At 47.2% G+C, this 18037-nt stretch overlaps 1 protein-coding gene across 2 annotated transcripts; it reads left to right on the plus strand.

Moving 5' to 3' along the window:
- Positions 1-1403: 1403 nt before the first annotated feature.
- Positions 1404-17143, plus strand: Arf1 (ARF GTPase 1). 2 transcript variants are annotated; one of them, XM_075992390.1, is made up of 5 exons: positions 1404-1495; positions 15030-15213; positions 15299-15409; positions 15610-15734; positions 15860-17143. In XM_075992390.1, the coding sequence occupies exons 2-5, from the start codon at positions 15066-15068 to the stop codon at positions 16019-16021; spliced, it is 546 nt and encodes a 181-aa protein (XP_075848505.1). In that variant the 5' UTR covers positions 1404-1495; positions 15030-15065; the 3' UTR covers positions 16022-17143. The 2 variants fall into 2 exon arrangements, with proteins under 2 accessions (XP_075848505.1, XP_075848506.1); XM_075992391.1 differs by lacking the exon at positions 1404-1495 and adding an exon at positions 1754-1955.
- Positions 17144-18037: the final 894 nt, after the last annotated feature.

An 18037-nucleotide genomic window follows, 5' to 3' on the forward strand; every position in this document is an offset into this window, starting at 1 on the left:
GGGCACCAGACCTCTTTACAGATGGTTGTGAGCCACCATGTGGTTGCGGGGAATTGAACTCAGGACCTTTGGAAGAGCAGGCAATGCTCTCAACCACTGAGCCATCTCTCCAGCCCCCCTCACTTTCTATTTATAATCTCTGCCTGCTAGCCCCACCTATCCTTGCTCCTGCCTCGCTATTGGCCTTTCGTTCCCCCACCCCCAGAAAAGGCTTCTCTGTGTCAGAGCCCTAACTGTCCTAGAACTAGCTCTCCTAGACCAGGCTGGCCTGGAACTCACAGAGATCAGCCCGCCTCTGCCACCCGAGTTGTAGGATTAAAGATATGCGCCACCAGGGTGACAGGCTTATATGGCTGGGATCACAGGTCTCTGGGATATCCTGCAATTTCTCCAGGGCATGAAGAGCCAGCATCGCCCAAGGCTTTATCCATGAATACTTGTGTGTTGAGGGTGGGAAAGAACAGGCAGCTACCCCCATAGAAATTTACAGACGTGGCACTTAAAAGGGTAGCCCAAAACAGTGAGGATGCCCTGCACCTTGTGCCTGGACACAGGAGTGACTGATTTAGGCCCAGGTAACAGAACTGTCTCCTGCCAACTCAACAGATTAAAAAATAAATAATAATAATGATTTTTTAAAAAAGTCCTAGGTCCCTCAACATCTCTTGCCTGTGGGACTCTTCACAACAAATGGGGTGAAGAACTGGACAGGGTGGACAGAGCCTGGGTCTGAGTCCTGCAGAGATGGGGGAGGCGCAGAATGCTGCTGCTTCTGATCAGGCAGGGAAGGCTTCCCAGGGCAATGGAACAGGCTCTTCCTCACCTGCACCCTCCAGGAGTCCCCTCTCCACATCAGGGCCAACCTAGAGTACCCTCTCAGGCAGCGCTAACCCCATGCAAGTCTCTGGTTCTCTGGGTCAGCTCTGAGCGTGCACAAAAGTCCAAAGCCAGTGGAGAGACATGGCGAGTATCTGACACTTGGCCTGCGCCTCTTTCCGCTTTAGCACCCGTCAGTCACATCATTATCTTCAGTGCTCAGGGCCAGCTGAAACATCAGACTCTGGAGACCTCTGAGAGGGACATCACATCCCCTCAGCGCTGACACGACCTTCCCACGCTGACCTTGGCGCTCCACAACAGAACGCTTACTGTCCTCAACCCCGCATCCGCGGAATGGGCTGGAATTGCGCAGGAAGACGCGCGTGCGCACGCGTCGCTGGACACGGAAATCCACACACCACACCCTTGTGCGTTCCAGTCCGGGGAGCCGGTATGCTAGTCCCGGCCGCGATCCGGAAGCAAAGCGACTTTGGCTCCGCCCCGTGAAGGCTACTCGGTGCGGACGCGCAAGCGCCATTTACCTCGGGGCGGGGCTTCGGCAGTGCCCGCCCTTTTCCCCCGGCGTGCCCCGCGGCAGGCGCTGACGTGGCTGCCGTCAGCGCCGCCATCTTGTGGGAGCGAAACCAACGCCTGGCTGGGAGCAGCCGCCGCGGAGGTGAGGCGCGGGGAGCGCTGGGGCCGAGGTTGGGGAGGCCACGGGCTGACCATCGTGGGCGTCGAGGGGCGCTCAGTGCAGGCTGCTAAGGGCCGGGTCTGGTCAGGCGGGCCTGGATCTGTGTCCAGTGGACCTGGCGACAAGCCGGGCAGAGGATCGGGGCTCCCCCAGTCCCGCGTCGCCCACGGCCGCTCGGCCCTCCCCCACTCCGCGGCCCACACGCCTGGCCGCCCGCCGCGGGCCGCAGCCCGGAAGTCCGGCCTGGACGCCGGCTCTTCTCCAGGAAGCCAGGTTTCCTGCTGTTACTCTCTGCGCCTCTCCTAGGTTCCGCGGCCCGGGAGCCCGGCTAAGGGGGTCTGCCTGCTAGAAGGGCTGATCGGCGGCGTCAGAGACGGCCCGGGCCTTGGGGCGGGGGAAACTGAGGCTTGGGTGGCCCTGAGACGGCGTCAAGGTCACTCAGGTACCGAGGTCTTCCTCCTCTGTTTCTCGAGCCCTGTTTCCGTCGGCCTGGAGGATCGGAGCTTTAGGAGGGGACGGGATGGGGCAGGTGGATAGGGGCCCGGGACTGCTGAACCCGGTGCTGGGATCTAGCAAGCGCATATGTGGATCTCAAGGGATCCCGGGGTGCCCACTCTGCCCCCCTGTGAGCCGTGATTTGGGCCCCACACTTTACCGGCCAGATCTTCATTGAGGTTTGCACTCCGGGGCTTGGTGGCCTCTGGAGGAATTGAGCCTCGTTTCGCCTCTTGACGGACCCCCTTGCTGCTGTTTTGGGTGGGTTAGAAGGGCCCTTCTGAGTTGAGGAGTCTTTAGCCTGGCCGTGGGACAGTCTGCTTCCAGTCCCTGAGCAATCTGCAGCTAACAGAGGCCAGATCCAGTACCCCGGTCTGACTGTCCAATCAGGGTGGTCATGCCATGCCGGACTGAATGGAGCTGGTGGAGCTGAGCCGTTGTATGGTACCTAAGTGCCAGGGAACCAGCTCTTCTCGTCAAGGGGGAATTCGCCATCCGACAAGTGGCTGTTTTGCGAGGCAAGGAAGGGGCAGCTGCTCTTGGTCCCAGAAGTCACCGGAGAGCCCAGTAGTTGATGCCACAGCCAATGTTGGAGTAGTCCGTTGCTGTTCTTGTTTCACATCTAGTGGTCAGCAGTTTTCCCCGCAGGCTGATTCTGGTGTTTCCTGCAGTGTTGGTCAGAAAGAAGAAGGCTGGGATGCTGTGGTGCTTTGGTGCTGGTTCCATGTCCTTCCTCTGTAGTCAGTGTCGACAGCATCTACCATGGGTGACTGGCTGTAATGTCCTTACTTTTGAGCTTTCAGTAGCAGTGTCACTAACGGCCTAGACCGAGATTTGATGAACAGTGTTACTACCTGGTTTCTCTGTTTCTCCAGAGTTGAGTGTGGGAAGGGCCGGTCACAGATGTGTGAGCTACATTGTTGGAACTGCCTTGTCTCCTTGTCATAAAGGTTTCTCTTAGTGGACTGTCTATCACTTATCCTTAGGTATCTGTTGAACACGAGTCACTAATCACCACCCTGCTCTCTTGCTTGTGAGGCAAATGTGCAGGATTGCTACTTCAAAAAGGTTTAAGAGCTGGGGGTAGAATGCTTTTCTTGGCCTGCATGAAGCCCTTGGTTTGGATCTCCAGCACAGCACACACAAGGTTTAACTGTGAATAACAGCTGACTCATACTCGGTCTACTCATCCTGAAAGGAAAGGAGCAGTAACTAGTTCTATGCCCCTCACACACAGTTCTGATTGTAAGTCATGGAGCTGTGATGCCCACTATGCCTCTTGCACAATAGTGCCTTGTAGAGAGAGTGTTTAAAATCTTTGCTCCACTGGGTTGCTACCTCTGCCCAGGATCAGGCAGGCTTCAAACTACAACTTTTTTAAGGTAAAGGTAAATTAGGCCTGTAGCAACTATGGCGACCCAGTGTCAGGCAGCCTAACCAAGAGAAAAAACTTGTTGTGCAGGTTCATGCAATAGCTTGTTAAGAATGGTTTGAGAGTGTTGGGTCAATGTTTTTCAGATTCTTTGAATTAAATGTTACCTTGATGTGCAGGGTTTTTTTGAGACAAGGTTTCTCTATGTAGTCCTGGCTGTCCTGGAACTAACTCTCTCTCTCTCTCTCTGTAGACCAGGCTGGTCTCAAACTCAGAGATCTGGCTGCTTCTGTCTCCCGAGTGCTGGGATTAAAGGTGTGTGCCACCACTGCCCAGCTTGATGTGCAGCTTTAAATCTACTCTTAATCACAGGGCCTTTGTATGTCATTTGCACTGAGGAGCCCATCAGACCTCAGCCTGCTGTAGGGTTGCATTGCATTCATGGTCTGTCCCTGTTGCCTCTTATGAATTTCTTTGACTTTTGATCTTCACGAAATTGTCAGAGATGGTGAGGAGCGAAATAGGAAAATTCCTTTGTGTTGAGATCTGACACTAAGAGTGCTTTTGTGTGTGTGTGTGTTGTATCTATTATTGAAAAGATTTGACACTGCCTGCTGAGAAGTACAGGATAGCTGGTGTGTGTGTGCACATTAGTGTTGTCACTACACACTGAGATTTGTGTCCAGTATTGGAGATTACAGGTAATAATAGCTTGTGGTGTTGCTTGTCAATGTCCTGAAAGGTAACTCAGCCTTCCTAGGTGGGTCAAATGGCCTGGCTGGAAAACTTGTTATTGTGGGCACATCCAAGCTCTTTATTTCCAGGAGGACCTTTTAGATGTTCACCACCCGTCCTGCGTCAGATATAAAGAAGTAGTAAGACTGTTTAGGGCCCAGCCTCCACTACATTCTTATTTGATTCTGTTTCCTGATTTTTTTTTTTATTCAACATTGGTAATTCGGAAGAGCATCACTCCCTGCAGGCCCTGATAATAGGGAAAGTTTTAAGTGATAAGGGGAATTGACAGAAAATAGGATGCTAGGCCTATATTTTATTGGTACTGTTCATGGGGAAAAGTTTAACAGTGTAGTAGAGTTTTGCTCTAAACTTGATGCTCCTGCCTCAGCCCCTGGAGATAAAAGCCTGCTGGGATTACAGGTGTGTGCCCCCATGTTAGGCAGAATATTTTTACAGACAGCAGATGGGGTGATTAAGTTTATATGGCGAGCAGCTCACCATATTTCTGAGAATCTGGGAATTGCTGCTGTATAGAATGAGTAAAGTGGGACTTGGTTATTATTGCTGCACATTTCAGGAAGTGGGAAGTGTGTGATAGAAAACCTTCTTAATATCTATCTATAAAGGTAAGTATACCTGTTAAAGGATGCTGGCAAGCTAGAGCTCTTTCCAAAAGGCTCTTTGTGCTTGATGACTGTGTGTTAAACAATAACTTTTTGTTAGTATCAGTTGTCGAAATATTTTTGTCCGCCTGGCAGGGATGGCACACGCCTTTAATACCAGCACTCGGGAGGCAGAGGCAGGCAGATCTCTGTGAGTTTGAGGCTAGCCTGGTCTACAGAGTTAGTTCTAGGGCAGCTAGGGCTGTTATACAGAGAAACCGTGTCTTGAACTCCCCCATACTTTTTTTCTTTCTTTTTTTCAGTGTCATATACTGAAACAGGGAAGTTTGTGGCCCAGATCTGTAGGTGTCCTCTGACAAGTTTTTCTTTCTCTCCCCTCCTTCTAAGTTCTGTTGGTATGATTTAGGTGCTTGTGGCCAAGAAAAGGGTTTCTAGATTTTGGTGAGACTCATTGCTGAAGAAGGAAAGTGAAGAGTACTAGATGGCCTGAAGTGTGTTTTCCTCTGAAGCCTCCTGTTCTGTAGATAAGAATGCACTCTTTCTTTGTTTGAGTCCAACAGCTTGTATTTAAAATATTTCATCTTCTAATGACTTTGGTGGTGAAATTTTGCTTGGCATTATTTTCAGCTTTTAACAGTTGTCTTTTGTTAAGGTCATATCAGACTTTGGACAGACTGAGGTGATCAGCTGAAATGTGTGCTTAGAGCTAGCAGTTCTTGGGGTAGGTTTGATACATACCTTGCTTCCTCTATAGTTTTGCCTTCAGCTCCCAGGTCTCTACACACCCGAGTCTCTAGATGTTACTGGTGTAGGGATTTTCACACAGATGCACAACTGAGCATAGTTTAAAATAGTGCAACATTGCTTGTTGACTGTGTAGTTTCCTGACAGTCATTAGGATTATTCTCTCTGCTAGTGTGTGATCTTTATTTCAATTCCAGAGCCTTGATAAACCTCTTTTTTTTTTTTAAGGAAAAAAACAACAACATTGCTTTCTCTCTAATAAGGAGTCACCTGTGAGGGGTCTAGTGGAGGAGGTGACCTTAGCATTGGACGGACACAAAGCTGCTTGCCAAGCATGTTCTTGTGTTCATCCTGACACTCCTACGAGTGACATGGCAGGCCCCTGGAGCTGATCCAAGGAGGCAGAAATGTCATCTCACAGGTGATATTTATGCAGAGACGTGATAGAAAAAGTTTGGCAAGTTTGAGGCAGGAACTAGAGGCCTCTTAGTAGTAGCCCAGGACAACTGACACAAGGGCTCTGAGCTGGGTAAATGTACTCTGAGTTTGGAAACCAGAGGGAGCATTGTGGGAGGGTAGGACTAGAGAGAGAGTGGTCCTGGTCTCTGGAGCAGCTTTTTGCAGTCCTCAGAAAGGATATTTTCAAATCTGTAGGAACTCTTTGGTTCTCTCAGGAGGAAGGCAACGCTTTCTGGCACTTAGCCACTTGTGTGGTTTTCGTGTAGGTGGAAAATCCCTCTGTGATAGCCTAAGCTTGATCACAAGAAAGATAAAGCAGTTCTTTGGCATAATTTTAACAGATGTTCCAAGTCTTCCAGGAACCCCAGCTTTAACCACCTTGTAAGTTCAAGGGCAGTGAATTTTGTTTTCTTCAGCGCCTCACAAAAAGTTGTTCTCCATTTAGGAAAAAAGTTAAGGTGGCATGTCCTTGAGATTACTGTGCTTGGCATTTAGTGCCTCAGTAGCTAGCCACCTCCCTTTGTCCTGTGTATAAGAATGGCTGAGCCTAGCGTTAAAGCTGAGTTTCACTAGATATTAACTTCCCTTTGTATCCCTGTGATGTCATTGTTGGGGCAGACTTACGGGGATCTTCAGTCTTGTGCAAATGTCAGGTTGTCTATTGGCTTCTTTTCCATATGACAAATTTAGTGGATTAAAGGGTGTGGTGGGAGCCGGGCGGTGGTGGCGCACGCCTTTAATCCCAGCACTCGGGAGGCAGAGGCAGGCAAATCTCTGAGTTTGAGGCCAGCCTGGTCTACAAGAGCTAGTTCCAGGACAGGCTCCAAAGCTACAGAGAAACCCTGTCTTGAAAAACTCAAAAGAAAAGAAAAGAAAAGAAAAGGATGGGGGTGTAGTGAGTACCAAACAGTCCCATGGCTACTGAATGTGAGGGATGAGGGTCCTAACATCACTGGTGTCACTTAGCACCTGATTAATTCAGTTGTTGAGTTAGTTCGGGGTAGTAGCAAGTCTCCATGGTTTGAGTCTGAAGAACTGGGTGGAAATTTGGGGAGGAGGGAGATTTTGGTGGAAAAGCTGGATATGACAACATGGAGGATCCTTACCCAGAGAATGTGGCCAATTGTTAGAAAATGCGCTAGGTGCTGGTCACATGAGAGGAGGACTGAAAACTAAGGCAAGGAGGCATCAACAGATATGTGTTTCAGAGAAAAGCTTTTCTGACGTTGGGATAGTGGAGAAATAGAAGTTGAGTAGTGTGTGGTCAGCAGTGACTGGCTAAGTGAGAACAGTGGACCTGGGGGATGTGGTCTTTGTCCTGTGTGTGTGCCTCACTCCAGCTGGGTGGGGCAAGACTGCAGTCAAGCTGAGGGAGCCTAGTGACAGCTCAGCCTTCCTGTACACTTCATTCTTTTGTTTCCTCCTGAAGAACAAGTGTTCAGAAGAAGGGTAGGGCACTCCCTACCCTCTGAATCAAAGTTCCCTGAAGGTAGAAATAAAGGTTTTTGTTTTAATAAAAAATACATTTTATTAATGTTTTTAATTTTTTAATTGTGTGTATGTGTGTGAGAGTGGAATATTGAAGCAGGTGGAGGTATATCAGAAGCTTCTGGAGCTGTATTACAGACAGTTGTAAGCGGCCTGACATAAGTGCTGAGAATGAACTCTGGCCTTCTGCAAGAGTAATATTTGACAGCTGAGCTATCTCTAGCCCCTCGTTTTTGTTGTCATGAGACTATCTCAAGCTATAGCTCAGGCTGTCCCTGAAACTCAGCACAGTCCTACCTCAGTTTCCAGAGTGCTAGGGTTACAGATTTGAGCCTTCATGGCACCAAAAGTCAAGTTTTGAAGATTGACTTACTCAATACATTCCCCAGTAGCAATCAGCCTCTTTGTCTGAAGTAGGGATAGACAGAGCATTAAAGTTGAGTTTTAGTAGAAGGGTGCCCTGCCCACTGTAACTGATTTGAGGAAGAGCTTGTTTTAAGAAAGCACCATAAACTAGCTTTTGGTTGTTCCAGTTCCCTTTTTCTTCAGTATGAAAAGAGCCTGGGGGGAGGGGGGTGGAGAATGTGTGTTCGTTTGTTTGTTCCTTAGTATTGGGGGTAGGGAGCTCATAAAGAAAGAGGTAAGTTGGTAAGGTTGTTGCATTATTTTGATTTGCCTTGCAACAGAAATTGGAGTCCTGGTTACCAGCTCTTCCGGGTCCTTCTGCTCCTCCTGAGCACAGGAGTGGTGATATTTAAATTGGGTGTGATATTTGTCTTGGCTTTGTGCCTATTCTGCCTCTGTGAGGAACAGAGGAGCAGGGTGCCATGGAGAAGCCACAGCCATCCTGAGGCTCAGGCTCATTGCTTTAGCAGGAGCCCTCAGTGGTTTGAGAAAGTACATGTTGCCGGGCGGTGGTAGAGGCAGGCGGATCTCTGGGAGTTCGAGGCCAGCCTGGTCTACAAGAGCAAGTTCCGGGACAGGCACCAAAGCTACAGAGAAACCCTGTCTCGAAAAACCAAAAAAAAAAAAAAAAAAAGAAAGAAAGAAAGAAAGAAAGAAAGAAAGAAAGAAAGAAAGAAAGAAAGTGCATGTTAACAAATAAGTCCTCTGTGGATCTCAAGGTAGGAGATCAGGGTATGATCTTGGGTCATTTCCCCTTAGTTCCAGTCTACAGGTACTGTCTCCTGTAAACAAGTGCATGCTCCATCCATGTGCTCAAGAAGGTTAAGGCTAGGGTCTGGACCTTACTAAGAGTCAGGGTGGGGTCTTCCCTGGAAACACCAGACTGATCCCAGGCTGGTAGTCTTGTGGCCATGTTGAGTAGGCTAAGGTATGAAGACTGCTAGTCAGAACAGTGGCTGCAGGGTCACTAGGGAGGGCTGGACTGAACCTTGTCTCCTGACTTCAGTCATGCTGGTTTTTCACTTGCATCTTGTGTTGTCCTATTATTACTGTACTTTCTACCATTTTAGATGTGTTTCTGGGATGGTGCTTGTTTCTGTTTCTTGCTTTGTTTTGTCTAGAGTTTGGGGGAGCAAACCTAATGCTCTGCTGCTGAGCTGTTTCCAAGTCCAGATCTGTGGTTTTGGAGTTTTTCCAATGAGATAAATACCCCTGCCAAAGTAGAAATATGGTAGCAGTATATGTTAGGCAGTGGTTCTCAACCTTCCTAATGCTGGACCCTTTAATATTATACTGTTCCTCGTGTTGTGGTGATCCTCCAACCATAAAATTATTTTGTTGCTACTTTATAACTGTAATTTTGAATTATAAATATCTGATAAGCAAGATATCTGGTATAAGACCCCTAAAGGGGTCTTGACCTACAGGTTGAACTCCTGTGTTAGGGTGTGGGTTCTGTTACTCCTGAGTAGGTGCTTTGAGCATACAGTGCTGCAGGAAAGTCTAGAAAATGTGGATTTTATTCTGGAAGCCCCGACTCCTAGTTACAAGTCAGTATTAGTTGCTGAGAGGAAGACAAGACACAAAGAACAACAATCTGCTATAAGAACATGTGCACAGATACATGGCAAGATGTTTCCCCATTGGAGCCTTTACAAGTTCCAAAAATTGTATTTCATGAATTCCTTATTGTAGCTCTAGTTACAGGCCATGTGGTAGCCCAGTTGTTAGTATTTACTTAGAGCTGCTAATATATAGAGTTAATGTGGCTGTGAATATTTGATGACATATTTTGAGGGTAGTTATGTTAAGAAATGGTAATGCTTAAAAGTAGAATAAAGGGAGAAGCGACATAAAGACAAGGTTTAGTGTCCTTGTTACTATAATTCAAAAACTCAGCTCAGAGAGATTTGCATGAATGTGGATCTAACTTCATTTTCACTCCTCACCCCAACTATCCACATCAGACCAGGTAGGTTTCCCCTTCCCTTAACTCAGAAGACAAGAAGCTTCAGGGAGGCAGTGTGCAGAACAGGCATGTGTTCCAGCTCCTGTCCTGGCACATGCTATTGAGTCACAGTTTTGCCCTTATAGGAGTGCCTGCCTGTCCTAGTATCAGCACATTCAGTTTTCCTCTTAAGCAAACTTTATGAAATAATGACAAAATGTAGAACAGTATTGAATTGTATGAACATACTAGACCTACATACAAGCCTGCCTGAAATGTTTTACTGAGGGGAACGGGAAGACCTGAGGCTTTAGGAACAGAAATACTCAATCCCCGTTGATGTACAGAAAGCACTATACACAGATGTTAACATGTGGCCGTATTGCATATGACACTAAAGAAGCCTGCTTTTTGTTACAGGCATCCAGTTTTGGAGATGGTTCAGGTTTTCATGTATCTGATTTTGTCATTGTTGGAATACTGGTATTCATTACTAAAAACTTTAGCTAAAGTGTTCTATAGTGTGGTCAGGTTCTTTCAAAATTTCAGATTTGGTAGTTTTCCTCATATGACAGCTGAGTATACAATATTGATCTGTGTGGTTGAACATATGTAATTAATTTTGAGACAGAATCTCACTGTGTAGCATTGACTGCCCTGGAGCTCACTAAGTAAGCTAGCCTTGAGCTTACAGAGATCCTTCTGCCTCTTATTCCCAAGTGCTAAGATGAAAGATATATGCCACCATGCCTAGCTAAATATATGTAATTTATTCTGCAGTGAATTTGTCTTAAAGCAGGGAGAAACTAAGGAGTTGACTGAGTCAGGAAATACTTATTACCCAAGAACTTTGTGACTAAGCCATTCCAGCTGAATTAGTGAGAGATCTTGTCCTTTTTTTTTTTTTAATGTATGTTTTGCTTACATGTATCACACAGTGCCTGCAGAGGCCAGAAGAGGGTTCCACATCTGGAACTAGAGTTAAGACAGTTGTAATCTGTCATGTGGGTGTTGGGAATGGAATTGGTGTCCTGCAACAGTGGTAAATGCTTTTACCCACTGAGCCGTCTCTCTAGCTCCCTAAAAGGAACTGACTTTTAAAATGTCACCAACTTTTCATTCAGGTAGTATGAGTCCTTTTCAGGAAAGAACATTGTGCAGCCCAGAGAAATAGTGTCAACAGTTAGAAACGGCAAAGCCTACACAGTCTGGTTTAGAGAAGATTGTCTGACTTGTGCTTGGGCCTCCCTAAGTCTGGTGAGGATGGTGGACCCTCCTGGCTGCCAAGCCAGTCAGGTTGCATTCATTCATCGTTGTGGAGTAGGTGTGGACTCACTCCTGTTTTCTCACCTGCATTCAAGAGGCCAGGAAGACCCTGCTACTGATAGAGTGGTGTGGGGAGTGTGGTTGCCACTGTCCTCTCCTCCCTAAAGAATAATGAACTTTCTTGATCCCATTCCAACTTGGTGGTTGTGGGTCTGCCTTCCTAAGACAGTCGCTTTGGTGACTTGGGAGGCAGAATAAACCAGCAAGAGCTCTCTGGGAAGTCTGTTTTCACTGCCTGCTAATGGAGTAATGCAGAGGAACTTGAAAAGCAGGTTTGGCTTGTTCGTGGGATTGTGGAGGGAAGGTGACAGGATCTTGCCTGTGCACACACAGTGAGGGCCTGTGCCCAGAGCCCCTTGTGGTGATTGGCCCATGTAGCCACTGTGCTTTTCTCTCTGTGGGGGCTTTCTTGGTTTGGGGTTTGTTCTAAAAGCTGTAGATGTGGCATCACGAGGACACTAAAAATGCTGATGCATGCATAAGTGCTGATAAGGCTGCCGGGGGTGGGGGTGGGGATGGATCTACAGGCTTGTTTGTTGAGTGTCTTAAATCAGGAGCTCATCTCATCATTGAATTGTGTGACTGCTTTTCCCTTCAGTGATTCTTGTCAGAAAGAAAAAAAGGAAAATGTTTGCTGTTGATTCCATAGCTCATCTGTAGAAAAGGCAGGTTAGGCAGAGCACACTCAGTCAGCTGTGGACCATGCCAGATCACGTGTAAGAAAGCAGCACTGGATCGCCAGTAGTCATGCATCTGTGCAATCAAACTTGGCTGAGATCCCTGCCACTGGAATCAGTTATTCAGGGTGTCTGCCTGCTACTGTAGGGACTTAGAGTACGGGTACCCCTCCCCTCTGTGTTCTTGTGGGTTTTGTTGTTGTTTGGGGGAGGTGTTTCTTTTTGAGACAAGGTCTCATGTAGTTCAGCTTACCCTTGACTAGCCATCCCACTATTTATTACCAAAGATTGATTATTCTTGAACTCTGCCTCAATCTTACATGTGCTGTGATCATAGGTGAGCACTATCACATATAGCAGATACTATTGGTTTCTACATAGCACCTGAACATAAAGAACTGTCTTATATACTCCCTCTGCCTCACCAGCCTCCCATGCACACCCTGGGCACCACTGTTTGTCCATTGATAATCACTTGTGATTTGGAAGGAAGGTGGAATTTTTTTTTGTGATTGTTGTTTGAGGTGGGGTTTCTCTTTCTAACAGTTCTGGTTGTCCTGGAACTCACTTTGTATACCAGGCTGGCCTTGAACTTACAGAGGTCTGCCTGTCTCAGCTGGAATTAGAGGCGTGCACCACCACCATCTGGCTAGAAGGTGGAATTTTTTTTAAAAAAATTTATTTATTATGTATACAATATTCTTTCTGCGTGTATGCCTGAAGGCCAGAAGAGGGCACCAGACCTCATAATAAATGGTTATGAGCCACCATGTGGATGCTGGGAATTGAACTCAGGACCTTTGGAAGAGCAGGCAATACTCTTAACTGCTGAGCCATCTCTCCAGCCCGAAGGTGGAATTTTTTGCATGGACAAATAGATAGCCATCTGCTTCTGTAGGGCTTTTTTGCTTAAAGTAAATTGTGTGTTGCCTCCTTAGATTTTTGCCTGTACTTGTTCGCTCCCCCAATTCCCCAGCATCACCAGACCTCCTGATAGAAACAGCTAAGTGATGTGCTCCCTGCTCTATGACAACTAGTGACTCTCTTCTTAATTCATCTTGGGCTCATTTCCTTCTGCCTGGTTTGAATTCTCAGGAGACGCTTTGCCATGTTGAAATTAGTTGTTCTTCCCTATCTGTAATTGATAGCAGTTAAAGGTCAAGAGCCATAATCTCAGAACTTTTAAAGAATATTGCCTGAGAATTGTCCTCCCACCAATACTGCATTGCCAGAGTGTTTTGGCAGCAGGCCTCAGCTCTTAGGGCATGTGTTCCTCCTGCCTAGCTAAGAATCTTCTCTATGTAGTTTTGTCAATCTGTCCTGTCCATCTGTCTTTTCTTCTCACTTCCTTCCACTCTCCTCTCTCATCTTGTCTTCCTGTCCCCCCAAACCCTCTCTCTTCTTGGCCCAGTTTCATTTTTTTAGTTTTTGTAAAGCAAGGTCTCACGCTAGTTCAGGTGGGCATCAAACTTGAAATCTGCCAGCTTTTCAGCCTAGTGCTGGGATTACAGGCGTGACTCAACATGCCCAGATTTTTCTTCTTTTTTTTTCTTTGACAATCTCACTAGATGTTCTAGCCTCGTACTTTCTGTCCTCCTGCCTCTGCCTCCCAAGTATTTGAATTACAGCCATCTTCTTGTGTCTTATGTGTTTATATATTTTTTTAATTATTCTTTCTGGGAGCCTTTTTTTTTTTCTCTTTTTGGTTTTTCAAGACAGGGTTTTCTGTAGCTTTGGAACCTGTCCTGGAACTAGCTCTTGTAAACCAGGCTGGCCTCGAATATACAGAGATCCACCTGCTTCTGCTTCCCGAGTGCTGGGATTAAAGGCGTGCACCATTACCACCCGGCGGAAGCCTTCATTTTTAATATACCCTGAAGTTCATATATAGGAAATTGAACCTCTCTGTTGGGCAGGTGTTTGGTTCTTAAAGTTCCATCCCCAAGAATGGATAAGGACTGTAATGAAATGGGCTTTGAAAATAGGTTCACATTCACTTTACCATATAAGACCCATATGCCGTTCCTCTCTGGCTTATACAGCTGAAGGCTATATCTTAGAGCCAAACATTTAACTTGCTAGGCCATGATTTAAGATGTCCAGCACATAAGTTGTTACTAAGTTACTCAGCTTGTGGTGTTCTGTTATAGTAGTACAGAGGGACAATATATAGAGAAGTGTTGTCATCCTGTCTTACACCATGCTTGTTCATTTTCTTGTGGTTAGCAGCCTTGGATAGTCCATAAACATATCTCTTTCTGAAGGCTCCTTGGCCTTCTATTTGCTTTTACTATTAGGAGCTAACAATCAGCGTTTAAATAAGCAGTAAAATACATTTGAATGGAAAACAAGTGAAGAATAATAGTGGCCACCAGATGATGAGACCAGAGCCCTGGAAGCCTTACTATCCTTTGCAAAAGCCCTTAACATCTGATGGGCTCTGGTAAATTGGTGCCAGCTTACTTGATTGGCACCCCTAGTGTTTATTTTTTTGCCAGTGGGCCCTACTGAATGTATACATGCCCTTGCAGCAACACATTCTCACATTTGCCTGTCCTCATAGGAGCATCCTTTTGTATAGGTCTTCAAAGGAATGTTTTCCATCATTTTACTGTTTCGGTCTCTACCTTCTTGGGCTGTTTGAGATGGATAGAACATTGCCTTAACAACTGTCTCCCATGACCTGAATGACACCACAGTCTTTCTGGGCTTGTCCTGCTGTCACTAAGGGGTGATGAAATATACAGCCTGTAGTATAGAGCCTAGAATGTGACCAGCTCTCTAGTAATTTGTAGTACTTTTGACACTTTGAAGTAAGATAGAGATGTAAGATGGTTCTTTCCGATCTTGTCAAGAACTCTGTTAGGCTGTAAGAGGCCTCGTGTGTCTCTCAAAACACTCTTTTTGGAGAGCAAGCATGCCAGCTCCCAAGTGTGAGTGTGCACAGCTCTAGTTAGATGTTCGGATAGGTGAACAGACTTGGGAAACAAGGGGTTGTTCTGCTATCTGTGCCTTCCTAGGCTAGTATATGGCCTTTAGATGACCTAGGACATCTATCTGGTGGACAAAGTTCTTTTTCTGCCACCTGAGATTGAATTGTCTCCCCTCCCCCATGAGATTTCTCAGGAGGGATGATGGGAGAAGCTGTGGGGTGTGGGACTCCTGGGTAGGTGTGTCTCTGTCCTGCCCCAGGGCCTAAACTGGCAGCACATAACAGGACTGTAACAACTTGCTTCCTCAGGTCTCTGGCCAGTATTGCTTCCACCTGTCCACAAGCATGGGGAATATCTTTGCAAACCTCTTCAAGGGCCTTTTTGGCAAAAAAGAAATGCGCATTCTCATGGTGGGCCTGGATGCTGCAGGGAAGACAACAATTCTATACAAACTGAAGCTGGGTGAAATTGTGACCACCATTCCTACCATTGGTGAGAAGTTGGGCCAGGACCAGGGTGGGGGTTGGGTTTGGGGTTCTGGAATACAGAGGGCACTCAGCTATAACCTTGCCCTCAGGTTTCAACGTGGAGACAGTTGAGTACAAGAATATCAGCTTCACTGTGTGGGATGTGGGCGGCCAGGACAAGATCCGGCCACTGTGGCGCCACTACTTCCAGAACACCCAAGGTGAGGGGCCATTTCTTTTCCTGGATTCCTCTTGTTTGCCTCAAAGGGATGCACTTGTTCACTGAGCCTCATGGCCTTGCCAGTCTCAGGGCATAGTGCCACACTAAGTATCATGGCCAGTGGGAGGACTGGATCCCTGGCCTGTGGGTGGATCAGGTGAGGGGGTGTTTGGTATGTACAGTAATGTAGCTGTGTTGCAGGCTTGATCTTCGTAGTGGACAGCAATGACAGAGAGCGTGTGAATGAGGCCCGTGAAGAGCTCATGAGGATGCTAGCTGAGGATGAGCTCCGGGATGCCGTTCTCTTGGTGTTTGCCAATAAGCAGGTAGGCACCAGCAAGTTCCTTCCCTGATGGAGAGCCTGTGTCAGGGAAGAGAGAGGGTGGGTGAGAGGCTGCCCTGGGTGACTGGCTGCTGTGAGTCCCTGCCACTAATTCCTCCTTTCCCTCAGGACCTTCCCAATGCCATGAATGCGGCCGAAATCACAGACAAGCTGGGGCTGCACTCTCTACGCCACAGGAACTGGTACATTCAGGCCACCTGTGCCACCAGCGGGGACGGGCTCTATGAAGGACTAGACTGGCTGTCCAATCAGCTCCGGAACCAGAAGTGAACCAGACCCCTCCCTCCCCCTCACTTCCTCTTCTCCGCCCTCCGCTTTCCTCTCATGTGGCAAACGTGCGACTCTGTGGTCCTGAGTGCCAGAAGCTGTCTCCATGGGTTGGTCACAGTGTGCATCGCACCGTGCTGTACATGTGCAGACGCAGCCTGCAGCCAGGTTTTTATTTAATGTAAATAGTTTCTGTTTCCACTGAGGCAGTTTCTGGTACTCCTATGCAATATTACTTAGCTTTTTTATTGTAAAAAGAGAATCAACTCACTGTCAGTACTGAGAAGGGATTTGGGTGTAGGGGCACCTGGCCTCCGGGAGCCATTGGGCTGTAGACTGGTGTCAGTATCCATTTGGTGGTTGGTTTTTACCCAAACTCAGTGCATTTTTTAAAATAGTTTAAAAAAAAAATACAGGACAAGAACACTTGAACACACAGAACGGAGACTATGCCTAGTGTAGGTTTTGCAGTAATGGCCTGAATGCTAGTCCACTGGATCACCTGTTCCCCCGTGGAAACAGAAGAGAAGGTGGACAAACCACCATCCGCTGCATGGTCACAGTAGAGCCCCCGTGACTCGCCTGTCTTTGGGTCACCTGCATTCCATAGCATTGTGCTTGTACTTGTGCTCACGTGGTCACCTAGGGGTGGGCTGGGAGCCATTGTGGGGTGCAGGGCCCGGCTTGTATTTGGTGTGCGGCCGGGCCAGGTGGCAGTCTACATACCCAGCTTACTCTTGGGCCCACTTGGACGCGCTGGCAGGAGGCCTGGGTCTCACCAGCAGGAGCGCGTGCAAGCTGGGAGGGTCGATCCATTCCAGACCCACATCCTGGAGCACCCCCATCTCCATGTGTGAAGTAGCTTTCTCCCTCAGCCTGCAAGGGTCCGATTTGCCATCGAAAGACGACCTCTACTTTTTTCTTTTGTATTTTGATAAACACTGAAGAAGCTGGAGCTGTTAAATTTATCTTGGGGAAATCTCAGAACTGGTTTATTTGGTGTTGTGGAACCTCTTACTGCTTTCAATACACAATTAGTAATCAACTGTTTTGTATACTTGTTTTCAGTTTTCATTTCGACAAGCACTGTAATTATAGCTATTAGAATAAAGTCTCTTAACTATTTGATGGGCTTGTGTGTCAGTGTCACCACTGCCAGGCTGCCTCCTAAGAGAGCCTTTTTAATGCGAGAGAAAGCAGGTACTCTCTGAATCATGGTAGAAGTCAGTGAGACCTGGATGCCTTGGCTCCCCTCACATCTCAGGGTCACTACCAGCCTCCATGCTTGTGACAACTGAGGTGTGCCTCTTGTCCCCTTTAGTAGGCAGCCAGTCTTGGTGTGGTACATATCTCTGGGTGGGTGTGGCTACTAGGAGATCCAAGGTCTACCATCATGAATGGGCCCTCTGCCTAAGTGGACAGACCTTCGCCCCCTTTGAGTGGTGTTTTAGATAACTAATCTTCACTCGTGCTTAGGTGGCCACCTGCAGGATACAGGTCAACATACAAGCCACAGCTTGAGTCTCAGAACACTTTGAGGTCAGCCCAACAGTACACACACCCAGTATAGCTTTACAGTCAGAAGAGAACAACTTGCTATATAGATTCAGCCCGATTTCTACTGTCTGCCCATATGTTCACACAGGCTCTAAAATTGCTGTTATTTGTCTGCTGAACACTGTTTCTGCTTAGGTAGGAACCAAACTGTGTTGGGGGACTTCCTACAGAAATAAACTCTCAGACAAAATTTACATATTTCAGATGAAGGTACCAGAGACGAAAGGCAGATTAAAGCTAGGTGCTGATACTCTGGAATCAAACCTGCTGCAGGAACTCTCCCAGCAAGATTGCACTTTTTGGACAGACAGCAGATGCATTCATATCCACAAGTTTGTTCTTCTAACTTCTTGGCCATTTGTATGGTCTTAAGGCAGCCTCAAACACAGGATTCTGGTTCCTAGACCCAGTGTCCTCAGGTATACTGGATGGATACCCCATGCTGGGGCCACAGGCTCCCAG

This window comes from Microtus pennsylvanicus, chromosome 11 (assembly GCF_037038515.1).
Source record: "Microtus pennsylvanicus isolate mMicPen1 chromosome 11, mMicPen1.hap1, whole genome shotgun sequence".
NCBI lineage: Eukaryota > Metazoa > Chordata > Mammalia > Rodentia > Cricetidae > Microtus > Microtus pennsylvanicus.

Excerpts from the sequence above, each read along its gene's own strand:
- Arf1 (XM_075992390.1), top strand. The coding sequence starts at position 15,066 with ATGGGGAATATCTTTGCAAACCTCTTCAAGGGCCTTTTTGGCAAAAAA. Across the intron at positions 15,214-15,298 it reads GACCACCATTCCTACCATTG|GTTTCAACGTGGAGACAGTT; the intron begins GTGAGAAGTTGG and ends CCTTGCCCTCAG. Across the intron at positions 15,410-15,609 it reads CTACTTCCAGAACACCCAAG|GCTTGATCTTCGTAGTGGAC; the intron begins GTGAGGGGCCAT and ends GCTGTGTTGCAG.